This window comes from Pelobates fuscus, chromosome 8 (genome assembly GCF_036172605.1).
Source record: "Pelobates fuscus isolate aPelFus1 chromosome 8, aPelFus1.pri, whole genome shotgun sequence".
Classification (NCBI taxonomy): domain Eukaryota; kingdom Metazoa; phylum Chordata; class Amphibia; order Anura; family Pelobatidae; genus Pelobates; species Pelobates fuscus.
Genome location: NC_086324.1, coordinates 18,719,304 through 18,740,620, shown reverse-complemented (window position 1 = coordinate 18,740,620; position 21,317 = coordinate 18,719,304). Strand labels below are relative to the sequence as shown.

Sequence of the window (21,317 nt, the reverse complement as noted above, 5' to 3'; positions counted from 1 at the left end):
GAGGGAGTGATTAACTGGCTGAGGGTGATAACCTTTATAAGAGACGAATATCAGGCTTGTGGCTAATTAATGAGAGGGAGATGAAATTGCTAATGGGAGACAAGCAAGGTTTAATCAGTGAATTAAAGGTCCCAAGGCCAATTTATAACAATAATAATCTTTGAGGAGACCACAAAACAAATGCAAGAATGAAAGCCTGTTCTAAGAAAATTAAGTATTTAGATTAAATTATTTGCATATATGTAACTAAAATGAGTTTGTGCTTTAGAGGAACCAGGCTTTTGTCTATACAGTATACGGTATGTATAAACTTGTGCGAGAATGCCACACAGGTAGTACAGCAAAGTAAACAGACAAACAAATATATCTGACATGATGATATAATATCTATATTACATTAGTAGTGTTCTGGAATAAAAGGTTCTGGTGTAAATTATTGGAGAAACTGCAGATATAATGCATAAGAAAGGCCCTTGGTAATAAAAATACAGGAAAATATAATTTAAAATCTCTTTAATGGATGTGGTTACATCAACGGTCAGAGAGTAGCATGTGCAAGTTAAAGGGACACTCCAGGCACCAAGACCACTTCTGCCCATTGATGCGGTCTGGGTGCCACTACTCTTAACCCTGCAAATGTAATTATTGCAGTTTTTTTATAAACTGCAATAATTACCTTGCAGGGTTATCTCCACCTCTAGTGGCTGTCTCCTAGACAGCCACTAGAGGTCACTTCCTCCTTCATAGCACAGATTATCTGTGCTAGAGCGTCGCTGGATGTCCTCACGCTGTGTGAGGACCTCCAGCGTCGCTCAAATCCCCATAGGAAAGCATTGAAATTCGTCTTCAATGCTTTCCTATGGGGAGACCTAATGCGCATGTGCGGCATTCTACATTGTAGAAGCCATGAGAGATAACTGCTCAGTTTTCCAAGCGTTCTGCCAAACTAAGGAGCTTTCTGCAATATGTGCAATTTGCATATAGTTGGTTAAAAAAAAAAAAATGGACAACTGTGTGTCAATATTTTACTATAAAATTCCACCCAGAGACTTACCGTATATTTTTATGTGCTCAGTAGGGATCTACCGATATTGATTTTTTAGAGCCGATACCGATACCGATATTCTGTGAACTTTCAGGCCGATTGCCGATATAATTTGCCGATATTCTGTACATTTACCATTTTGGAAAATAAAAACTATTTCTAAAGGTAAATGCACAAAATATACATGCCACGTGTAGTGGATGCAGTGTGTTTAGACAGGGGAGCTGTGTATGTCTCTGTAGTGGATGCAGTGTTTGTGTAGTGTGTGTGTAGTGGATGCAGTGTGTGTGTAGTGGATGCAGTGTGTGTTTGTGTAGTGTGAGTGTTGTGGATGCAGTGTGTTTGTGTAGTGGATGCAGTGTGTATTTGTCTAGTGTGTGTAGTGGATGCAGTGTGTATTTGTCTAGTGTGTGTAGTGGATGCAGTGTGTATTTGTCTAGTGTGTGTAGTGGATGCAGTGTGTATTTAGCAGTATTTTCCCATTAATAAATATTGTGTGTATATAATGAAAGCAGAGTGTTTGTGTAGTGTGTGGGTAGTGTGCGTAAAGTGAATGCAGTGTGTGTGTAAAGTGAATGCTGTATATACTAAATGCAAAGTGTGTGTGTTTGTGTAGTGTGTGTATAGTGAATGTAGTGTGTTTATATAATGCAGATAGTGTGTGTTTCTATAGTGTATGTTTGTATAGTGTATGTATATAATGCAGTGTGTGTAGTGTGCATTATATAAACACACTACACAAACACACACTGAATTATATAAACACACTACACAAACACACACTGAATTATATAAACACACTACACAAAAACTGTGTATATAATGCAGTGTGTTTGTGTAGTGTTTATATAATGCAGTGTGTTTGCATAGTGTGTTTATATAATGCAGTGTGTGTTTGCATAGTGTGTGTATATAATGCAGTGTGTGTTTGTATAGTGTGTGTGTATATAATGCAGTGTGTGTATATAATGCAGTGTGTGTTTGTATAGTGGGTGTGTGTATATATAATGCAGTGTGTGTTTGTGTGTGTATATAATGCAGTGTGTGTTTGTATAGTGTGTGTGTATATAATGCAGTGTGTGTTTGTATAGTGGGTGTGTGTATATATAATGCAGTGTGTGTTTGTATAGTGGGTGTGTGTATATATAATGCAGTGTGTGTTTGTATAGTGTGTGTGTGTGTATATATAATGCAGTGTGTGTTTGTATAGTGGGTGTGTGTATATATAATGCAGTGTGTGTTTGTATAGTGGGTGTGTGTATATATAATGCAGTGTGTTTGTGTGTGTATATAATGCAGTGTGTGTTTGTATATAATGCAGTGTGTGTTTGTATATAATGCAGTGTGTGTTTGTATAGTGTGTGTGTGTATATATAATGCAGTGTGTGTTTGTATAGTGGGTGTGTGTATATATAATGCAGTGTGTTTGTGTGTGTATATAATGCAGGGTGTTTGTGTGTGTATATAATGCAGGGTGTTTGTGTGTGTATATAATGCAGGGTGTTTGTGTAGTGTGCATTATACACACACACACACACTATACAAACACACTCTCCATTATATACACACACACACTGCATTATATACACACACACTATACAAACACACACTGCATTATATACACACACACTATACAAACACAATGAATTATATACACAGTGTGTTTGTGTAGTGTATGTGTATAATAATAGAGTGTATGTGTGAGGGGGCATTTTTTATTAAATTATTTTTTTTATATATTTAATTATTTTTTTATTTGTTGTTGTCCCGACTCCCTGCTTGTTGCCTTGCCAGGGAGGGGGGATACGCTATTCCCTGGTGGTCCAGTGGCATTGGCTTAGCTTAGGGGGTAGGCAGCAAGCGTTTACTCACCTCCTCCAGCTCCTCCAGCTCCCCAGTGTAACTCTCGCGAGACCCGCGGCCGTCAGAGCTGGCCGCGGGTCTCGCGAGATTTACACTGGGGCACTGGAGGAGCTTCTGGGAGGTGAGTAATAGCTTTCTGCCCGCCCCCCCAGGACCGCCGGGCTTGTAATGAGCCTGGCGGTCCTGGGAGGTATTATCGGCAATATCGGTATCCCTATTGGCCGATACCGATATTGCCGAAAATACCGAATATCGGCCGATTATATCGGTAAAACCGATAATCGGTCGATCCCTAGTGCTCAGATAAGTCAATCAGATCAATAATACTATGGGGGGGGGGAGAATACTATGGGGGGGAGAATACTATGGAAAGGGGGGGGGGAGAATACTATGGAAAGGGGGGGGGGGGCACTATGGGATGGGGGGGAAATTTCCTGGAATTTCCTTCTAAAAATGAGGTGCGTGTTATACGCCGATAAATACGGTATATCATGAATGGCCAGAGATCGCTTCAGTACTATCACCAGAACACAGTTTATGCTCTGCACATTGTTTATCATACGTCACATTTGCATCTGTTGATGGTTAACTCACTTAATTCTAACTGTATTTCGCACAATGCTTTATCTCAACGCTCATTTTACACAGTCTGTATGTCATTTTATCCTTGAAAAATATTCAATAAAAAACTATAGACAAAAAAAAAAAAAATGGCTACCTACGTGCTAAGACTGCAAATGAATGTGCACTAATTATACAGCTTCTATTTTTTTTACTGCTCAGTAAAACTGTACAAAACATAACCTCTATTGTTATTCTAGAAGCTTAGAAACCTGTAAGGAAACATTTTAAATGTTACATATAGAACATATAAACATTTCACTTTACATGTCCAAGAAAAATCTCAAAGGGGCACTATAATCACCAGAACAACTACAGATTAATTTGGTTGTTCTGGTGAGTATAATAGCTCCCTTCAGGCATTTTCATGTAAACACTGACATTTCAGAGAAAAGGCAGTGTTTACATTGCCCCTAGGGACACCTCCAAGTGGCCACTCCTTAGGTGAGAAAGCATTGGATTGGCTAAAAATCCGCTAATTTGATGATGTCACCAAGGGGGCGGGGCCAGTGCCAGAAGCCCTGTGGAGAGTTGAAAATAATGTGAGTTTTAACCCATTCTAAAGGGGGCAAGCTACCTAAATGGTTGTTTTAACACTGTAGGGTCAGGAATACATTTTGTGTTCCTGACCCTATAGTGATCCCTTAAAGCAAAATGTCCGCCCCGTTGTAAAAGTAGCAGGTGCTGTAGCTGAAACTTCCGATTTACAATAACTGCTGATCAGGTTATATAGCTGGGCAGTATCAGATATAGCCACACATGCATTTGAAGTAATAATACCGCTCATCAATTCAAATGGATCAACAGGGACACTTTAATAATTTTAGGGGTGTGGTTAGGGGCAGGCTGTCCAGAGAAATTTTGGGTGATTCGGGAACAAAATAAGGACTGTCTCTCTTAAATATGGACACTTGAGAGTTATGACATGGTCCAAAACAAACAGCTATAGCATTTAAGACACTTATTTATCAGTGACACACCTAGCACGACTGAGTTACTATCGAACGATACAATGTGCATCTAGACAAAGGGCCGCAGATGAGAAAATGAAGCTAGCAGAATACTTTGCCACAAATTCAACAGTGTTTTACTAACCACATATAAATAATAAATCAAGTGAGTAAAACACAACAACAAGATCACGTGAAAACCAGAAACCAGAGGTGTGCAACGCTAGCCTAAAGATCAACTGTTCCTCAACAAGTTAGCTATTGGTTCAGCTAAAACTTGTTAAAAATGTATAACTTTTGTGGACTCTCAGAATATACCAACAGCGAGACAACCTGGGTGGTACAATCACCATAACACAGAAGGGCTTTTTTTTTTTTTTTTAACACACTAATCTCCGCTGCATTCATTTCTTCAGTGAGCGGTGACATTGCATTTACTGGGGTGATGAAGTGAGTAACCCCAGTCCCTCTGTAAAGTCATGAGAAGGTGGGGAGAATATGTACAGGATTGCTATTTAGGATACAAAAAATGAAGGATCAAACATGGGGCAATTAAAAAACAAAAGATCAGGATTCATTCAGAAAACCCCAGCCAATTACTACGTACACTGCGTGCAGAATTATTAGGCAAATGAGTATTTTGACCACATCATCCTCTTTATGCATGTTGTCTTACTCCAAGCTGTATAGGCTCGAACGCCTACTACCAATTAAGCATATTAGGTGATGTGCATCTCTGTAATGAGAAGGGGTGTGGTCTAATGACATCAACACCCTATATCAGGTGTGCATAATTATTAGGCAACCTCCTTTCCTTTGGCAAAATGGGTCAAAAGAAGGACTTGACAGGCTCAGAAAAGTTAAAAATAGTGAGATATCTTGCAGAGGGATGCAGCACTCTTAAAATTGCAAAGCTTCTGAAGCGTGATCATCGAACAATCAAGCGTTTCATTCAAAATAGTCAACAGGGTCGCAAGAAGCGTGTGGAGAAACCAAGGCGCAAAATAACTGCCCATGAACTGAGAAAAGTCAAGCGTGCAGCTGCCAAGATGCCACTTGCCACCAGTTTGGCCATATTTCAGAGCTGCAACATCACTGGAGTGCCCGAAAGCACAAGGTGTGCAATACTCAGAGACATGGCCAAGGTAAGAAAGGCTGAAAGACGACCACCACTGAACAAGACACACAAGCTGAAACGTCTAGACTGGGCCAAGAAATATCTCAAGACTGATTTTTCTAAGGTTTTATGGACTGATGAAATGAGAGTGAGTCTTGATGGGCCAGATGGATGGATTGGTAAAGGGCAGAGAGCTCCAGTCCGACTCAGACGCCAGCAAGGTGGAGGTGGAGTACTGGTTTGGGCTGGTATCATCAAAGATGAGCTTATGGGGCCTTTTCGGGTTGAGGATGGAGTCAAGCTCAACTCCCAGTTTCTGGAAGACACCTTCTTCAAGCAGTGGTACAGGAAGAAGTCTGCATCCTTCAAGAAAAACATGATTTTCATGCAGGACAATGCTCCATCACACGCGTCCAAGTACTCCACAGCGTGGCTGGCAAGAAAGGGTATAAAAGAAGAAAATCTAATGACATGGCCTCCTTGTTCACCTGATCTGAACCCTATTGAGAACCTGTGGGCCATCATCAAATGTGAGATTTACAAGGAGGGAAAACAGTACACCTCTCTGAACAGTGTCTGGGAGGCTGTGGTTGCTGCTGCATGCAATGTTGATGGTGAACAGATCAAAACACTGACAGAATCCATGGATGGCAGGCTTTTGAGTGTCCTTGCAAAGAAAGGTGGCTATATTGGTCACTGATTTGTTTTTGTTATGTTTTTGAATGTCAGAAATGTATATTTGTGAATGTTGAGATGTTATATTGGTTTCACTGGTAAAAATAAATAATTGAAATGGGTATATATTTGCTTTTTGTTAAGTTGCCTAATAATTATGCACAGTAATAGTCACCTGCACACACAGATATCCCCCTAAAATAGCTATAACTAAAAACAAACTAAAAACTACTTCCAAAAATATTCAGCATTGATATTAATGAGTTTTTTGGGTTCATTGAGAACATGGTTGTTGTTCAATAATAAAATTAATCCTCAAAAATACAACTTGCCTAATAATTCTGCACTCCCTGTATACCACGTGGATTTGCACACAAAAACAATTCATTTAAAGAGGAGCATTTGTATTTGTTTTGCATTAGTTCCAGTTCCCAAAAATCCATACACCAATATCAGTGCTCACCCCCCAGGGTTACATTTCAGACTGATTCTGCAGCTCCAAGTGCCAGTCTTTATAGAAAATCCCTGATTCTGTATGCAAACATAAAATCATGGAGAACATTCTAGATATTACATTTTCATAACAGATATCCTGTTAAACGCCTTACTTTCCCTTTAAGAGATGTAAAACTGTGGTATAAGCTTGTTAGCAAAAGTGACATTGATAGTAACCAAATTACAGCTGCTTCATCGGGAAAACCAATTAACTCATTCTGATGGGCACACAACACAAATGGCAACTGATAGGCACAAATTTACATAGGCAGTGTTTACGTTGCAGGCTAGTAACACCTCCAGTGGAAGTCACTCAAAGGGGCACTAGAGGTGCTTCCTATGTCAATGATGCACAGTGTGCAGCACTGACGTTTCACATTGAGATGCATTGATTCAATTGGCACTGCGGCAAGACCAGTGTGCCTGTGGAGTAAAGGTGAAAAAAATGTACTTTATCTCTACAGAGAGGGGGTGGGAGGTCTATGTTTTCCAGCACTATAGTGTTAGGAATAAATGTTTGTATTCCTGACATTATAGTGCTCCTTTAACCCAAAAAACGGTTTAGCCCATTTTAACAGCTGTGTGTGATTGTTTAACCAGACACTGCAAAGAAATGCTGCAAACAGTCATATTTACAGACACTTTACAAAACCAGAAAACTACAACAAGCTGCCCGAATATTTATACTGGATTAGTCGTATTAGTCCAGTAGACAAGATGCCAAAATCCCAGAATATGCAATGATACCTTTTTATTGGACGAACAGAATACCTAAAAGACAAGTTTTCAAGAGTTTTCCTCTCTTCCTAAGGCTGCTTCAGATCTGAGGAAGAGATAGGAAAACTCTCGAAAGTTTGTCTTTTAAGTATGTTAGTCCAATAAAAAAGTATACACACAGCTTATATACACTCGCCGTATTAAAGGGGAACTGTCATATTATTAACTAACCAACTAAAAGTTAGCTATTGTCTAACTTTAAAATGTCTATTGTCTAGTTTTAAAACGTTAAACTTTTAAAATGTGTTGTTTTTTTCTCCCCATTTTATTTTTACATACTTTGCCAGGCTGGGCAATGTATGTAATTAATTTAACCCCTTAATGGCATACACACACAATACGGTTTGAGAAAATTCAGTGCACACATTTGCATGCACAAAATGTTTTCAGGTATATGTCCGAGCACACATACAATTTTCTGAGGCATATTGGGAGGCGATGATGCTGCAATGTGGAAGTGCAGCAGAGATAAGGTTTTTTTTTTTGGTTTGTTTTCTTAAACTTCCTGCCTCTGCTGCTCTGAAGTGGCAGACCCTCGTTAAAACACACACCACATTAACGTACTAACAGAGGTACACCCAACGCAGTACTATTCTACAAGATGGAGATATAACCTAGACTTGAATTGTTTATATATATATATATATATATATATATATATATATATATACACACTTTAACTGTTGAATTGATATAAAAATATATATAAACCTGTCCCATTAAGCTAACAAACACGCCCCACTGCATTACCAGCAGATATATACAATCCCTGCATTAATGTACATAAAGCTACAATATTGCAATAGCTATATACCTGCTACGTTAAGTTTATCCCCAGCTCCAATGCTGGGGATAGCAGTCGTGGTACCGTTTGTGGAATTCGACCCTGTACCATTAATCACCAGACTATCCACTTTAGACTCTAGTTTCCCAATGCGTTGTAAAATATTATCCAGCAGAACCGCCAGGGTTTTCTTTAGATCTAAAAGAAAAGAAAAGGCCATTATCTTCTTTCACGGTTACATTAATGTATTCAAGGACTTTCAATATATGTAATAAGACTTGCATTCTATTCCACAGTTACAGTCAACATGTGGGTGTGTTGGTGCTTTAAACAGAACCTTTTTTAATACACGTATTTATAATCAATCCTCAGACATACCGCTGCATGGTATCTACAAGTCATAAACAAACGTTCTTTCTAGAAAAAACAGGGTTATACTCAAACAAGCAGACATAACAAAACTTGGCCGACTTTTTTTTTTACATTTTGAAAATGTGGCCTAATATGTGATATTCACTACAACTCTAATATCAGTGAATAATATTGTGGATTTCCACAACACTCCGAGAATGCCATCAGGATTATTCAAATAAACAAACACAGCAATGTCCCGCCCACATTTGTGTGGGTACGAGAGCACCAGCCTGCTGCTTTAAACATAGCTTTTAGATCAAACGACATAGATGAATAAACAGTCCTATCTATATACCTACATTGCTAGGCCATGAACGCATGCACTGGATTTATCTTTAATTTTAAGAAATACTCCTATTTGGAAACCTTTCAAACATGCTTGAGACCATAAAAGGTGACTTTTTTTGTAACTTCTGAAATCTACTTGCTTCTAACATCTAGTAACATTTTCTGACAGCTTTAATTTTCAGAATCCTCTGTTTATCACGGGGATTCCCCACCGTTACGGACAAGATAAACGTTGGGATTTTATGGAAAAAGAAAAATATACATCTAAATGCTTCGCCTGTGCATGTCCGTAATTAAATCATTAACAACCCTAGCATTAATGTCGCAGGATAATGCTCCTCTAAGACAGACCACAAGGGATGTGTTTACTCATCTTACAAATATGTAGCTCGGTCTTAAAATAAACCTTTAAACGAAGAGATTACAAGGAAGTCTCAGATGGGAACAAAGCACGCAAATTAACAGATTGCACAAATGAGCAACATTCTGCAAGAGTAACAACATTGCTTAAGTAGTGATCAGAGGGAGAACAAAAAATAAATAAATAAATAAAAAAAACAACTGTATGTACTGCACAGGGTACGACAACAAGGGATTGAATAAGAAACACTTATTAATTTTACTTGCCAGGATGATGACCTGGGTACCTAGCCCAGCAATACATTAGGATACACACTGCTGGATAGATCAATAGCAATTCTCCCGAGGTGAGATGAAGCCTTTCTGTGCTGGTACACCTCCCCCACTCTATGATTTTAACACTGCAGAAAATATTCCTCTCTCTACACCTTAGGGGTCGCTTTAAACGTGCACAGACTCCCCCCCTCTCCCCCCCACTTTAAGGCCATCTAGAGATGAACAGTTTGATTTGGTTATAATCATTGCTGTACACAAAAAGATAAGTTGGGCAACATACAACCTCATTACACTAAACCGCCAATATACCGATAAGAACAGCAAGGACAGGAAAGGTGAAGGCAAGGGCTGAAAGACAGCACATTGCCCATGATGGACAACCTCAGCAATGCAGATGTGTGAAGGTTACATTTCCCATGAAGCCCAGCAGGCTGGCTGAACGTTGTGAGAGTGGTAGTTAAAATAAATAAATTGGTAATGACACAATTAGACTCTTATCACGGTCACGGATGCAAGAGCTAATCTAACAGTGACACTAGTGCTTCTACAGTAATCTTGGCCAATCAATGCTGTCCATATTTGGATTTCAGAAGTGATACTTCAACATTAATGTAATTAATTGGAACACTGTTTGCTGTTGCTTAAAATATATATATATTTTAAAGACATGTTGTAAAATAGATTTTGCTCGCTGTTCCCTCTATAATAATTTCCAAGCTGGAGGCGAGGGTGAATCCTGGAATTTGGTTATGCCACCCAGGACAGCTGTTAGACTTTGTTAGTCAAGGCAAAGAATGAAGCAGAAGATATCATTGTAGCAGGAAGCGGTAACAAGTAAGCTCAGGAATCAGAGCTGCACAAAAGCCGAAGGGAGCTGAATCTCTAATATTCTGAGACACAACACACTAAACCACGGTATGTCCCATAAAAAAAACACTGGCTGATAAAACATGCCTTATCACGAGTCAGGAAGCCATTATTCTGCACCGATAAAGGGAGGGGATTTTTCTAAATCATACAGTGTTATAAAATACATTGATGTTTTCTAAAAGCTAAATTTTGTCTTAACATCAGTTAAATAAACAAAGAAGGAGTGCTTCATCGTTTTTGTTTTGCATGAATTCTGTTATAGCAGACTAAACGTTGACCAGGAATTCTCTATCATAGCAAATCACGTTATGGATTAAATGCATCTCTATGAGAAGCACTGAAATTAGGAATTTAACGCATATGCCGTAGGTCCTCATGCATTTCTGAGAAAAGCCATCTAATTCGACCATAACGTCGTGATGAATTGAAAAGCGTTGACATTGGTTGAGGTAAGCCTGATAGCCTAACCTTTGCTATTATTGTGGGTTGAGTAAAGTACATTTTTTTTTATTTGTAATATTAATGCAGGGCTTGACAAATTGTATTTGTTGTGAGTGGGCGTGAGTGGAATAAGTGGTATAATCCCCTTGGATTCTTTGGAGTAGTCCACACTGGAACAGTAAAATTGGATGCCAGGCAATAAAATTTAAAATAATAGCAATATCAAAGGAAAATGGCCCACTCACAATCTCCAAGTAGCCAAATAACCTCAATTAAAACGGCTGTAAAATTATCTACAACCCGTTTCACCAACACATTGTTTTATTGAGTGGCAGACATAGGTATGTATAGGAGATACAAACATATCAGCAATAAATGTGGTACCTAAATTAGTTAATTAATTACCATGTGACTATGTTTACAACATTATTTTATGAAATACAATATAAACTATATGGTAATAAAATATTTTATTGTAGGAACTTATTGGAGAAGAGGAGTGAAAAACAAGGCTTAGAACCTACTAGGGATCGAGTATAGAACGGGTCATGTGATCCACTTCCATAGAAGAATCTTCCCGACAGGATCTGGCAGCTGTTCCTTTCCATTTTTTATTTCGACATCATATTGGTCACTTTTAGTTATTTTATTGCACATTTTGTTATAACTGGTTTTTATCTTTCGGTGTTCTCTTTTATCCAATATATTATTTATACTTTTTTAGTGCAACCATTCTTTCTTCTTGTATTGTTCTACTCGTTCCTGGGGTTTTGAGGGAGCCCTACCATTTTAGGTGTGCTGCCCCTCTTTAATATCGACTTGGTTTGGTTCATTAGCGCAGACCCTTTTGCTTGTTCTTTTTGCTCCTGGTTGGGTCCATTAGCTGCATATTCACGAGAAAAGTATGAATGAAGCTACTCTGTAAGCTAATAGAGACCGCCCTATGAATTAATTAATTTTATTTTTTTCCCCACTATTGCAAGTACACGACACATAAGTATATATGTAATGTGTAGCAATCATTTTAAATCACAATTATTGTTATACAAATGGTTTTAATAAAGCAAAAGGAATACAAACTATGTAATTGCATTATTTACTGAAAATCAGCCCAATTTAAATAAATAAATAAATAAATAAATAACGGATGTCCTGTGGCTTTTCTTCTGACGAGGTCATCGAAGAGGAAGATGTACACAGTTATCCAGGATGTGAAGAAAGTCTGTACGAAGAGAAATTAATCCAAATCTAATTCTACATAATTGGGCTGCACTACCGCAGGCCATCAAGCTCTCCCAAGTCTGGGGAAGGTAATGTCTTGTAACAGAAGCAGATTACAGCCAGCTGAACAGGAACCGGGTGATAATCATGGCCACATTAAAAAGAATGCACTCTCCTCTCTCTTTTTAGGTCAATGCAGTACTTAGACTGAAAGTAGTTTTGTTTTTTTCAATGCATGCTTGTCTGGCTCCTGTTAGTGTAGAACTCACGTAAGAGGTTTAGCCTTGACGTGGCAGATGAGCTTACACTTTAATGGCCATTGGAGAGAAAATAAAAACTACAACATTGATAAAAGGAACGGAGCATTTTAGTTACGAAGAAAGGTTAAACATTTTTAATCTCTTTAGTTTGGAAAAACGACGCCTCAGAGGGGATATGATAACATTATACAAATATTTTCGGGGTCAGTACAAACCATTATCTGGAAATCTATTTATAAACAGGGCTATACATAGGACACGAGGTCACACATGCAGGCTGGAAGAAAGGAGATTTCATCTTGGGCAAAGAAAAGGTTTTTTTTTACAGTAAGAGCAATAAGGATATGGAATTCTCTGCCTGAAGAGGTGGTTTTATCAGAGTCCATAAAGATGTTTAAAATGCAATTGGATAAATACTTCCAAAAACATAACATACAGGGATATAATATCTAATTAGTGGGGAAATAGCTGCTTGATCCAAGGAGACATCTAACTGCTATTTTGGGGTCAAGATGGATTTTTTTCCTAGTTTGTTGCAAAATTGGAAACGCAACAGACTAGGTTTTTTGCCTTCTTTTGTATCAACCGCAAAAACATATGTGAGGAAGGCTGAACTTGATTGACACAAGTCTCTTTTCAGCTATGTAACTATGTACACTTTAACGGCCATTGGAGTTACTAAAAACCTCCAGTTATTTAACTGTGCATGGGGATTTAGGAGAGTGCGCAAGTAACTTTCTTTGGTTTTAATGGTTTTCCCCATTTGTAAATTGATTGAGTCTGCACAAAGTAAATTACAATAAGACATTCAGTACACGGTGTATCAAAGTTCCCATAGTCTCAGAAATAACACACAGGAGTGAATGCAGAACATACATTAAAAACATAGAAGTTAGTAGCTTGCACTACAGTCTGAAAGAGAACTTTAATGCCAGACATTTAAATACAATAAAAAGACGAAAACAGTTAACGGTATGGCTGGGACTGCCCTATTAGATCCAAAGCCTACGTTCACACTGTCAATACCCTTGTTTCCCTAGGGCAGGGGTAGATAACTTTCAGGCCTCAAAATGTTGTGTACAACATCTCCCTTGAATCTTTACCAGCATTATAGCTCTGAGAGCATTATGGGAGATGCAGTCCTTGCCATGTGGAGTGCCAAAGGTTGCCTACCCATGCCTAAGGCTTTCCACTGCGAATATAACATATCAATAACAGATAATATGTGATGGCGTCTATGGGACATTTTATCCAATCTCTTCTTTCACTAAGGATGCCACCATTTGGGTGACAGTTGGGATGTGCGTTGAGTTCCATTTTTGTACCCATCTATAGGTCTAGGTTGAGGTCAAAGCTTTCTAAGTGTGAAGCTATTTTGAAAGCTTTACTCACAGTGAGCCCATCAGTGAACAGTGACGCCAGATATGAAACATTCACCCTGTAGAACCACAACCTCTCCAGCAGGCTTCCAAAGAAGAGGCAGCTATATGCTTTAACCTAGATGGGAGTAGATACCATTACAGTATTATTTTATATTATTTAAGGTTTTAGGTATTTTATATCATTTAAGGTTCGAAATAGCATCTCCTCTGTGTGTTAGTCCTTTCAACAAAGCGAATGTTCTAAATTCCAAATGCTACACTGAAGGTCCCCTTCCCACCCAGGTTTAAAAGAACATGTCTTATGAGTCCATTTTATTTCTTAAAGCAGACCAGTCTTATTTTGTACTTTAATATTAACTTTTAAGTTGTAAACACAGAATTGCAGAAAACCCATACAAAGGATGTAAAAATTGAGAAAACCCGGTGGAATTTCATAAATATGATACTTTACAAAATACAAATATTACAAACCTAAAATAAAAGGTACCGTTTTCAGTACCATCTCTGATTGCTTATCCCTGCAAACGCTTTGCCTATAATGTTACGAACGTTAACGCTGCAACCCTCACAACTTCATAGCTGGAGAACAATAAACAAAAACACAAGAAAACAAACTAAAACCTATTTCCTGCAGCCTTAGGTACCTGACTGGGTACAAACATATTTTAAAAGGGTTGCAGTCTCTCTTTTCTTTTGCATGTAAATATTCATTAAACATATAATAAAATACATACACTGTACTACATTTCTCTCTCTTGAATATAATGCTACCACTTACAATAAATGGTTCTTTGATGCAAAAAACGACCTGTATATACAATACTTGGAGATGACTTTTAAATACAAAATTTTCCTGCGTTCTGGAAGCGATTTAAATACTGCATAAAGTATTTCGAATACATCCTTTAAGTCCATCAATTTAGCAAGTAGATAATAATGCAATGGAGAACCTTGGGAATAGGGCACAAGCTCGGTAAAATAAGAGGGAGGGCTGCACAGCAAATCACACTGTCTTCACAACGCAAATGTCAAAAGAAAAAAAAGCACACAATGCAGGATCTGGCGTATGATGTGCTGACAACATCTGAACTAAACAATAAAATGTATTCAGCAGATTTGGGAAAGTAAACACGGAAAACAGACAACAAGAACATGTATTCAGCTTCAATCTTCGTCACCAGAGAGACGCTGGATGAGTTTCAAAAAAATGATTTCATATAATTAAGGTTTCAGATGGGTTTGCTTCTTTTGGTTATTAAAACAGGGATGCTGTCAAAGTCCAGATAGGTTTCTGTTTTGGATTAATGTTATTTTTTAAGGTATATACAGTAGCTTGTAGTGAAATAAAATTCAGCAGTTCCAACACATGTGTGTGTGTCTCCTTTAACAATACAAAGCAAACTGTATAACCCACAAAGAGGGAGAGATTTAACAATAAATTAGACCATTACAAAAACTTGCAGGAACAAAAGAGGACCTTGCTCAAACAAGCTTACAGTCTAGAGGAGGTGAGTTATAAAACACAATAGGACAGGGGGAGGAGAGAATATAGTGCTGCCCTTTAAGAGAGAGCAAGAGGTATGTGAGGTAGAGGTTACTCTGGGAGGCCATAAGCTTTCCTGAAGAGATGGGTTTTAAAGGCACTTCCTAAAGATTGGAGACTAGGGGAGAGTCTGATGGTTGTAGGCAGGCAATTCCACAGGAAGGGAGCCGCCCGCGAGAAGTCCTGCAAGAGTGAGTTGGCCGTATGGTTTTGAGCGGCGGACAGGAGGTGGTCATAGGCAGAGCGGAGAGGGATCTAGAAGGGGCTAGAATTGTTCAGTGCTTTGTTAGTACTTTGAATTGACTCCTATAGGATACAGGAAGCCAATGTAATGGTAGAGTACACAGTGTGATTCACAGCAAATCATAAAAACCACTCAAATTCTCAAATAAAAGAGATGTCATAATGATATGAAGGAACTCACATGATACAGTTCAAGTTGAGCCCAGTTTATACTTGTGGCTCTATATCATGTGAGTTCCTTCATTACCAAGAAGGTTTGCATTGTTCCATTAATAAAATACTGCTTTAAAGATCCAGAAGAAGTTTTAAGATCATAATACCCATATCTACGGGACACTTCTGCAAAAGTGGTTATAGGGAAAATAACCTTTGGGCACTAACCCACACCCCCAGTAAGTTTGGTTCAAATCTTTTGAGCAGTTTGACAAAAAGCTGCCAAACTCCAACCACTCAGTTTGGATAGAGAAGTGGGTCTCTGCATTAGTTCATTTAACTTTGTAATTATAGGCAGAGTGCTGGGTCTAGAGGTCCAAAATCCAATTCACTTGCACAAGGAAGTGTCAAGATCAGACATGCCCCTTGCTCCTATAACAGGAAGAGACTGCACCAATTAAGAGGTTTAAAAGCATCAGATCAGAGTGGAACCTCGCAGTGAGCCGATAGTAGATCAGTTTATTCACAGCAGAGTTAACAGTTTTGTGAATAGGGCTGCAAACAGCATACAATGAGGGACAGAGAGGGCTGGGAGACACATAACTTGAATTGGACTAGATGGCAAATCACTAAAACTAGAAGTATTCAGTGTACTAAAATTAGAAGTATTTAATGTACTAAAATTAGAAGTATTTAGTATAATCTACACAATCGACAGAGGCTTAGAGGGAAATTTCAAAATGAGATATTGCATATATACCATATATTATAACTAAGGAAACAGCTTCACAGCTGGGGGAAGTCCATAAACATTCCTTTACTGCAACTAGGAAGTGATACTTCTAAAATAGTTCACATTTAAACAATACATTTAAAAACAGAACACGTTTTGGGAAAACATAAACAAAGCCCACACAAAACATATAGCTGGATTTGGATAAACAAATGTGTATAATATCCATCCATGGACACCAATGGGGTTTTATGAGAACAGACTATTTGCAACTTAAAGGAATACTATAATGTCAGGAATACAAACTTAGCCACCGTGATTTACATTATCTTTTTCCAGTGCGGAGTAGATCTCCTTGAGATTGGCCCCACACACGCTATGCCTCCTTGAACCAAAGGAAAGCATTAGGAGGCTAATGCGCATGCATGGCAAAACACACCACACTGTGGCAATCAGCATCTCCTCACAGAGATGCATTAAATAAATGCATCGCTATGTGAAACACTCAGCGACTCAATGCAGAGCGTAGAGACACAGAACGTCTGTGATGCACATTATGCAACGCCGACCCAGGAAACACCTCTAGTGGCATTCTGTGTGACTGCCACTAGAGGTGCTCCTAGGCAGCAATTTAGACACTGCCCTTTTCTCTGAAAAGGCAGCGTTTACATTGAAAAGCATGCAGGGACAGACTATAGACACCAGAACAAGTCAATTAAGGTACTAAAGAACTATAGTGTCGCTTTAAATCCTTGCATATATTCCTTTCCTCATAAAGCATGAAAGTACATTCCAGGGACAAAACAGGAGTGTAACAGAGCTTCAGTGCTCTGACCAAGTACATCCGCCAAGTCTGCTTCCTCGTAGCTATCAGGGACCCTGGAGCACTTCAGTCGCGGAGGCTTGACTGGGATCACTTAGGGCCTTTCCACCCTTTTCCAAACACCAGACGACACTTGGAGAAGGTTAAACATCAACTCTTTAATGAACACAGCACACATTTTAAGCCCCCAAAAGCCTCATTTACACTATAGTACAAGGAAGGGTGGGGTCAAGGGCTGATAGGAGATTGAGGCTAGTTTAAACTGTTCTGGCAGTGTCCCTGTGACAAAGCCCTGTTGCGGAAACAATAGGACAGAAAAAGGGGAAGAGGTACAGACAAGAAATACATTCAACATACCCTGCACAAATAATGGGCACAGGATGACAAGAACACAAAAGGACTACTGTCACAAGGAGTATTTACCAAATGACAGCCACAAGACGCACACTGAGAACAAACTATTGTTTGTACATGCATCACACAGACGATATAACACTGAGAAGAGACAAAACATGCCCTCTCATTAATCCCCACTCAGGTCTCAAGCAGGTTTTTGCTTAAATGTGCCATTACGGAAGGAATATAGGTTGGTTACATACCAGACTGACCCCAGCCATCCATAAGGAAGATGGTCAAGATGATCAATTTGACCTTCTTTGGGAAGTTGTAAGTTAGGTGTAGCCAATACCCCTCTAGCTGCAATGAACAAGCAGAACTTTTTCAGCATTTTGGTATGGGCTCCCCTTGCGGCCGATATAAGTCTGACATGGAAATTAGATAGATTCTCTAAATGTCCCAAACAAGGGTCCACCGAGGAACAAGTTATTAAAGGCACATTCTCATGTCTGTCCATTTTAGGTCATGGAACCATAGTTCCAAAGCAAAAGGTAGAAATGTATATCACATATGACCAGAACTTCTACTTTGAGACACACAGTAAAAATGTTTGACTTCCCTTGTCTTCACGTCATACAAAATTTGGAAACATCGTAAGACATGTACCAGCGGTACTTGGAAAGGGAACGGTCACGCATAGAAAACAAAAACATTCCCTTCTAAAGCAACTAATTAAGTTATGAAAACATAAAAAATCCCTTTCACCAGTCCTTCACATCTCTTTCTATTGGTCCAAACAAACCCATTCTTTCTTGACCAATCCTCTCTTGCTGGGCTGCACTTCCCAAACGGTCACCCACAGGAAAATGATATGAATGGCAGACTCCTGTTAATATTCTCTGTGGGCTATGCTCAGCTGGGCAACTCTGTACATCACCATAGGAAATGGTTTTAATTCTTCAAAGAAATAGGAATATCTAGACAGTCTCCTGATTCTTACATGCTATAAATGTGTCTCTCTTCCACCTACCTGTTCTCAATGATGGCCTCAAATTGTACAGATAACACTTGAGAGAATACAGATTTTACTTTTTTTTTTGTTTAATCTTGATCTTATGGTCTGTTATGTTCAAAATGCTATTAAAATGATCAAGATAATGATTAAAAAAAAAAAAAAAAAAGGCCACAAACACCTGTGAATTACATAATCTCCAGAAAATTTATTTTTGAAATTGTAATGGTTTTGTTAATCGGTGGTTTTAAAAAAAAAATTGGGGGCTGTTTTCCAACGATTGTGCATCAAGACCCAATAATGAAATGCGTAGTATACACTTGTTCAGACATGGTATAAAGCGTTTTTTCTTACCATACGCAGTCATTGTCCCGACATATGGTCCGTCTACTACGTTCTGATTTTCCTCTGCCAGAGCTTTGATGTATTTCTTGCTGAGATCTAGAATCTGCTCGCGGAGCATTGTGCTGCTCTCGTGCTGAGTCCGCTGCTGTATTGTAAAATGCAATAACATCATACCCCAAATGAAACCAAAAGTCACCAGGAAGAAACCGAGCTTCTGAGAGGAAAGCTTCCATGGAGTAAAGAGCGCCATGGCTTTCCGATGTATCAGTGTGGTAATTTCAAGGTGTGATGCAAGCGTTCAAAGCCATGGCAAATCTACATTCATTGGGCGTTGGATGGCCTCTCCTTACCATCAAGACTCCAGCTTCTCAGCTCCATAGCGCTGCAGAGAGAAAAAGCACATTACTTACATGAGAAGATGGATAACCCTCGGCTATGCCGTGATCGGCAATGTAATCATTACTATATAAACAGGATCAGCTTTCAAACAATGGTTGGCAATGGGCTGTGCCAGTTCTGAGTCATAACTACATGGGGGGCAAATGTCCACAGGCTCGATGGCTACAGGCGCAACAACAATACCATGATAAAAAAAATCAATAGATGAAAAAAAAAAAAAAAAGTTAAAATAAATAAATAAATACATTTAAAAAAAAAAAACAGCCCAACACCATAGGTTTTTTTTGTCTAAATACTGCACCCAGTCAATGTTAAAACCTAATGCCAAATAGCTTAGCTGCAACATAGGATGATTGGAGTTTCAGTCTACCAGCTCCTCTTTGTATATGCATTGCTTACATGGCAACTTACGGGCCTCAGGTGCACATGCATCACCTGCTATCAACTAGCAGTGACAAGCTATTGTCTTACACCACATCATACTAAAATGAGACTACAGCCACATCACTTATTGCTATTCACTGAACATCGAATTTTAAACAGAAGCGCAAAATGAAAACAAGAGGGAAATTTTTTTTATTTGTAAAAAATATTTTAAAGCAAAATCTGGGATTATAGTGAATTGGAGAATTTTTGCAAATCATTTATTTTTGCCTAAGTTTTACAATTCATTGTCAGTTCTATAGAATTGAGTGTTTAGTGATAAACCTGAGAGACGGTAAGTGGGAAAAAATGTAATCACTGTACTTTTTTCACTCTCCCTAGATTAAGACACATGCTCATCCCACATACACTTGTGCAAGCTCTCAACAGGCGCACATTTATACACCTCGACGTTTGGTAAAAACGGCACATTTCTTGAGTATTAAAACAACAACAACAAAAAAAAACAAATTTTGCGCTGCCTTTGTTGATTAGAGGATATTTTAATTAATGCCCATTATAAACATAATTTTCCGGAGGAGGATTGCAATCTTTACAACGGGAAGGTAATGGTAGCATATTCGCTGCATAGGAACAATTAAGTATATCGAGCTATGCAAAAACTACAGCACATCAAATGTTGCTTTCCAAGTAAAACCGCTGTCTGGCTCATCTTGCAGGGAGAGAGGCTGTAGCGGAATAGAGGACCTAACTACACATTTATTCCCTTTGTTCGGCTGTCCGTACCCCTCGTTGTTCGTTTACTGAACCAACTTTGTGTGGTCCCCTTGTTCCCAAATCATGCTTAGGCTTGATTAGAAGATTGTGCTTGTCCCAATAGGGAAGGAGAATTTATTGTTGTTGATCTGTGGGTAAGTGTTGGTGTCTCTTTTGGATATTATACTGGAACACAGAGGTTTATCTTGGAAGCTGATGGCCAAATCAAAGGACTCTTTATCAAGGAGGGAATCAAGGCATATTGCAAATGAGAGAGTTGGTTTATGCTGAAACCAGACATCCAGGCCGCTTATGTGTGACTTCTCATACCTTACAAAGTAGCTCTGTTGGGGTCCCAGCTTCATACAGAAATTTAGGTTGTAAGCCTTCTGCCCTCCCATACAATCAAATTAAACCCTTTTGAAATTTACAATACCACCTCTACCAGCCAGCCAGTTCATATATGCACTACCTCAATTACATTAAATGGCAATGTTCTATAGTGCTACAGTGAATAGTGTGCCCTTGCCGTGACACCTCCCCCGGATGAGAGACGCAATGGGAGAGGACTCTCATGTCTCTACCTTGCGTATCGGCACTTGTTCTTTTTTTGCCTTCCCACCCACTGTGCTCATGCAGTAGCTCTAAGGGAAAGAAACCAATGACGGGATCTGAGTGATATTTTGGCAAAGTGTGTGCTCATATCCAAGATATTCGGTGATATTACTTTTGTGGGGTTCCGAATATAGTA

At 38.9% G+C, this 21,317-nt stretch overlaps 1 protein-coding gene across 2 annotated transcripts in view; it reads right to left on the bottom strand.

Moving 5' to 3' along the window:
• Positions 1–21,317, bottom strand: part of MGAT5 (alpha-1,6-mannosylglycoprotein 6-beta-N-acetylglucosaminyltransferase) — a 105,094-nt gene that overhangs the window by 58,012 nt on the left and 25,765 nt on the right. For both annotated transcript variants that reach the window (XM_063429347.1, XM_063429346.1), the window contains exons 2-3: positions 19,037–19,409; positions 8,358–8,525 (exon numbers count right to left, since the gene is read on the bottom strand). In XM_063429347.1, the coding sequence (XP_063285417.1) occupies positions 8,358–8,525; positions 19,037–19,277 (409 nt within the window). In that variant the 5' untranslated portion in view covers positions 19,278–19,409. The remainder of the gene's footprint in view (positions 1–8,357; positions 8,526–19,036; positions 19,410–21,317) is intronic.